The sequence below is a fragment of the Garra rufa genome, chromosome 9, assembly GCF_049309525.1.
Source record: "Garra rufa chromosome 9, GarRuf1.0, whole genome shotgun sequence".
Lineage (NCBI taxonomy): Eukaryota > Metazoa > Chordata > Actinopteri > Cypriniformes > Cyprinidae > Garra > Garra rufa.
The window spans coordinates 21812339-21818026 of NC_133369.1; the positions used below are offsets into that span (position 1 = coordinate 21812339).

Below are 5688 nucleotides of genomic sequence, written 5' to 3' on the forward strand. Positions count from 1 at the left end.
ATTGAATTAATAATGTTTATTCCATGACAAGAGTTCACAACATTTTAAGTTCACTAAATAGTTTTCAAAACTTGCCACGTTTTACTCTTTTACCATTTATAATTTGTTTTTTTTTATGCTCGACAAGATTCATCAAGCATAACATAAACAGATAAAATAGTGTTTATTTATTTTTCTACTATTTATAGAAACAACATATTGCTGACACTTGGATGTGAATGATCCATGACCACAACTTTAATAACAAGGAGAACAACAGCCACCATACTACATTATTCTGTCACAAGTTAGCCTACTTGAGAATTACAGAGGAGTATTTTTAAATCAATTTTAGTCTCAGTTTATGTCCACCATGAAATTATTTCATCATTTGGTCTGCTTTTTTGCTCTTTATCTCTTTATCCAGATCAGTAATCCAAAAGACTCGAAAAGTCATGGGAAAATTATCACAGCATTTGGTGAAAATGAGAAAACCTGTTAGAATGACTAATATAGCCTAATTTCTTGATGTCATTTTAATTGGCAATGTTTCAGCTTGTGTTATGCGAAAGTTCGGATGAACTTGAATAATCATGTCCCAGCATGAGGGTACTTCAGTGCAGTCGTCCTCACCGCGCCTCGCCTCTGTCTCCTCCTGGCGGCTGTGCGATGAATCTCCTCGTTCTATTACTTTGGTCTGGAAGAAGATCTCTGCATCGATTACTCGTTTAATACCACATTAGACTAGTAAGTCTGACATTTATTCAGCTGTCAAGCTGGTATGATCTGATAATATTTTGTAAACCTTCAAATGCGCTCCTGATGATACAGTAATATATTGCTTTACGCAACAGATTTGAGTCCTATCCTGAAATCTGGTCCCATGCTGTATTTCAACTTGTCATGTCATTCATTTTATTATAAACACGTATCTTATCGTCTCTGCATATCTGTGAAATAGATTTAGGTGTCAGGATGAGTTTAGCTTTCAGCAGGGCTCCTCGAAAGACTGCGGGAAACCGCATGTCCAGACTGCTGGATGCAGAGGAGGAGGATGAGTTCTACAAGACCACCTATGGAGGATTTCACGACGTGAGTGATGAAATATCACCTGTGCGGCTTGTCATGGGCTTGTGCTGACACATTTCCACAGATATAATACGTTTATACTTCAGCATGAACGTTTGGACTTGTACCTGTGAGAAAGTGCCCTGTCACTGATTTTTATTGTCTTGAGACTGTCAGGAGATCATATCACATGACTCTGTGGAGTCATTGTCCTTTTATTTAGTCTCCCAATGCTAAAAAAAAATCACAAAAATATAATGTGATTTTTTTTATTTCTGTTTTATACAGTATATAATATTTGTATATATTTTTACATTTTGTTTATTTTACATTTAATCATTCTGTCTTGTTAGCTATGGGCTACAGTTTCAATTTTTTTTAATTCAGCTCAACTCAATGTATTGTATAGATATTTTCACAGTTTATATCGTAAAACAGCTTTAAAATTTATTATTGTAATAAATTTGCTATATTATATATTGTATACATTATATATACTGAATGTACATATATATACTACACATATAAATAGCAAAAGTCAAATTTTTTTTAATGGTTAATAAGATTTTTAATGGTTTTTAAGCCTGCCAAGCCTGCGTTTATTTGATCCAAAATAGAGCAAAAAAAATTTTTTTTTACATTTTTATTAAAATAACTGTTTTCTATTGAAATATATTTAGAAAAAATTTGATTTCAAAGCTGAATTTTTTGGCATCATTACTCCAGTCACATGATCCTTTAGAAATCATTCTAATATTCTGATTTTCTGCTCAAAAACATTTATTATTATTATTATTATTATTATTATTATTATGTTAAAAACAACTGAGTAGAGTTATTTCAAGTTTCTTTGATGAATAGAAAGTTTATAAGAACATCATAAATGTCTTAATTGTCCATTTTGATCAATTTAAAGCATCCTTGCTAAATAAAAGTATTAATTACTCCAAGCTTTTGAATGGTAGTGTATAATGTTATAAAAGCTTTTAATTTTAGATAAATGCTGATCTTTGAATCTTTCTATTTATCAAAGAATCCTGAAAATGTACTACACTGTTTCAAGGACCATGTGACACTGAAGACTGGAGTAATGAAAATTCAGCTTTGAAATCACAGGAATAATTTATATTTTAAAATATATTCAAATAGAAAGCAGTTATTTGAAATAGTTAAAATATTGCATAATATTACGGATTTTGCTGTATTTTGGATCAAATAAATGCAGGCTTTGTGAGCAGAAGAGACTTTTTTAAAAAACATAAATTATATCTTACTGTCCAAAAACTTTTTACTGGTAGTGTATATATAAAATAATTAATACATTTATACAAAAGGGTGAACTGATGTTTATTATTGTAACAGTTAATGAAATATATATCTATTATTCTAATAAATTAGATAAATTGTATATATTTTATACATTATATATTCTAATTGAATGTAATCCATGCTTCATGCTTTCAAATAATATGCACCTCCTGTCTAGTGTCTCCTCTGTGACTTTGTCCTGAATACTTGATTTCTACAGGAATCAGGTGATGAAGAATATAAGGGTGACTTGTCCGAAACAGAAGATGAGGTGGACAGTGACTTTGACATTGATGAAGGGGATGAACCCGACAGCGAGCAGGAAGAGGATGGGCCGCGTCGGAAGAGCAGAGTGGTGACCAAAGCCTACAAGGTACAGGAGAGTTACCACCATAAAGCCATCATACAATGCTACCATAAATGTGACCCTGGACCACAAAACCAGTCATAAGGTTAAATTTTACAAAACTGAGATATATACATCATATGAAAGCTCAATAAATAAGCTTTCTATTGATGTATAGTTTGTTAGGATAGGACAATATTTGGCCGAGATACATCTATTTGAAAATCTGGAATCTAAGGGTGCAAAAAATCAAAATACTGAGAAAATCACCTTTAAAGTTGTCCAAATTAAGTTCTTAACAATGCATATTACTAATCAAAAATTACATTTTGATAGGTTTACAGTAGGAATTTTACAAAAAATCTTAATGTAACATGATCTTTACTTAATTTCCTAATGATTTTTGACATAAAAGAAAAATCAATAATTTTACCCATACAATGTATTTTTGGCTATTGCTACAAATATACCCCAGCGACTTAAGACTGGTTTTGTGGTCCAGGGTCACAAATAACTTTAGATGACTGTTATATAGTGCATGAGTGGTATGAACTAGTTTTATGATTCATTCATAATGCTTTTGCATCCTCTTTGAAGTTTCAGTCCTTATTCATTGTAATTGTATATAAAATAGTGGCCAGTACGTTCTGTACTTCTAAATAATGACAGAATGTTCATAGTTACATCACTTGTAATCCCAGAAGCTTGTGTTTGTGTAGGAGCCAGTTAAAGTGGTGCGTCAGAAACCAAAACAACGCAAACTGGCCGAACTGCCCAGGAGGACAGACAAGACAAAGATCGACAAATACAACCCCCCTGAACTACAAGAGGACATTAGTAAGAGTGAGAATCGTGCACTTTATTTACACGTGCACATGCGTAAAAGAAGTTTTGTCATTAGTGTACCCTTAAGAAGCAAAAGTGTATGGGAATATACTGGAAAAAGTATTTAAAATTAAAAAGCTTTCAGAGGTAGATCAATAACAGTTAAAATTTTAACAATATTACAAGTGTGATTTTTGAGATTTGTTGTATTTTAAAACCAATTTTTCTTCGTATAAGGCAAAAAGTTGATCATACTGATTACAAATTTAGGATTAATTGTTTGAATATACATTGAACCAAACACTATCATAACATCTTAGCTGATAATTCAGTATACTTAATTTCTGACAAAACATCCCATGTTTTGGTCGTGACTGGACAATTTCAGTAGTGATGTTTGATAGCGACCACATCACATTACAGAATTTTAAACCACATACTAAAACACTAACAGAAATTTGCATAACTGTACTAAAATTAAAAAATAAAGGATTATATGTTCCCTTTTGTCACTACCGAAACAATGATGACATGCTTTGGTTGTGACTGTTTCGGTAGTGACAATTTTAGATACCTTTAAACCCTGCTTAAAGATGCTAATTAGCACATGGTTAGCTAGCACAGGTCTGAACAGTTGTACACATATAAAAGCTAAATGTTATAGAATAACTCCCAAAAAAGTGTGTTTAATTATCGAAAAATTGATTCCTTAAAGTTACACACATTTTTTTTTTTTATACATTTAAACACATTTACCTCAGAATGATGGGGGCCTATCTGCTCACCATGTAGCTATAAGAGAGAGGGACATATTTCATACAAACATGTGACATAAAAATATTTCCTGATCATAAATGTAGGGGTGTAGTTAAAATCAGCCTCAGTCAGTGGACTAAAACATACACTGTCTCGGTAGTAACAAGGACACATTTTTTTGCATAAAGTTTCATAATCTACAAAGAAAAAAAAAAAAGAATGTGTGTGTATATATATATATATATATATATATATATATATATATATATATATATATACAGTGCCTTGCAAAATTATTCATACCCCTTCTTTTTTTTCACATTTTGTTATGTTGCTGCCTTATGTTAAACTACTTTAAATTACTTTTTTCCCCACATCAATCTACACTCCCTACTCCATAATGGCAAAGCAAAAAATAGGTTTTTAACATTTCTGCAAATTTATTTAAAATAAAAAACTGAAAAGATCCTGTTGCATAAGTATTCATACCATTTCTGGGACACTCGAAATTTAGCTCAGGAGCATTCATATTGCTTCTAGATGTTACTACACTTGGAGTGGAGTTAAACTGTGGCAAAGTCATTTGAATGAGTGTGATTTAGAAAAGCACACACCTCTCAGAAAAGGTCTAACAGCTGAAAATGCATATCAGAGCAAAAACCAAGTCCTGAGGTCAAGATAACTGCCTGTAGAGCTCAGTGACAGACTTGCGTTAAGGCAATGATCTAGGGAAGAGTTCAGAAAAAAATCTGCTGCATTGAAGGTTCACAGAAGCATTATCCATAATGGAAGACGACTGGAACAACTAGGACTCTAGAAAATGTCTGCCAGCCCCCATCCAAGCTGACAGAGCTTGAGAGGTGAAAAGGTGAGGCGAAGAATGGCAGATAATTGCCAAATGCAGATGTGCAAAGCTTGTCACATCATACCCAAAAAGACTTGAGGCTGTAAAGGTGCTTCAACTATGTACTGAGTTAAGGGTATGAATACTTATGCAATGTACTTATTTCAGTGTTTTATTTTTAATAAATTTGTAAAACTTGCAAATCTGTTTTTTGCTTTGTCATTATTATGGTGTATGGAGTGTAAATTGATGTGGGGAAAAACTAATTTAAAGCAGTTTAACAGAATGCTGCAACAAAACAAAATGTGACAAAAAATGAAGGGGTATGAATACTTTTGCAAGGCACTGTATATAAAATGCAAAAAATATTGAAATATCATTTTCATAAGTTAAAATTTAGGGGTTAGTGTTCCAGACCTCCCAATTGCAGGTACCCACAAAATGATGATTTTATATATGTTAAGCTTACTGATATTTAAATATTATTGTGGGTTTCAATAGACAATAAAATGATCTTAGTAACATCTAAGATTTGAATACTAAAAGTGACAATTTAATTAAT

The 5688-nt window shown here is 32.0% G+C and overlaps 1 protein-coding gene across 1 annotated transcript in view; it reads left to right on the plus strand.

Moving 5' to 3' along the window:
* The first annotated feature begins 410 nt into the window (after window positions 1–410).
* The window catches only part of vps72b (vacuolar protein sorting 72 homolog b), an 8290-nt gene continuing 3012 nt past the window's right edge, over window positions 411–5688 (plus strand). The window contains exons 1-3 of the mRNA XM_073847776.1: window positions 411–1071; window positions 2576–2728; window positions 3421–3544. Coding sequence (XP_073703877.1) covers window positions 955–1071; window positions 2576–2728; window positions 3421–3544 — 394 coding nt within the window. The 5' untranslated portion in view covers window positions 411–954. The remainder of the gene's footprint in view (window positions 1072–2575; window positions 2729–3420; window positions 3545–5688) is intronic.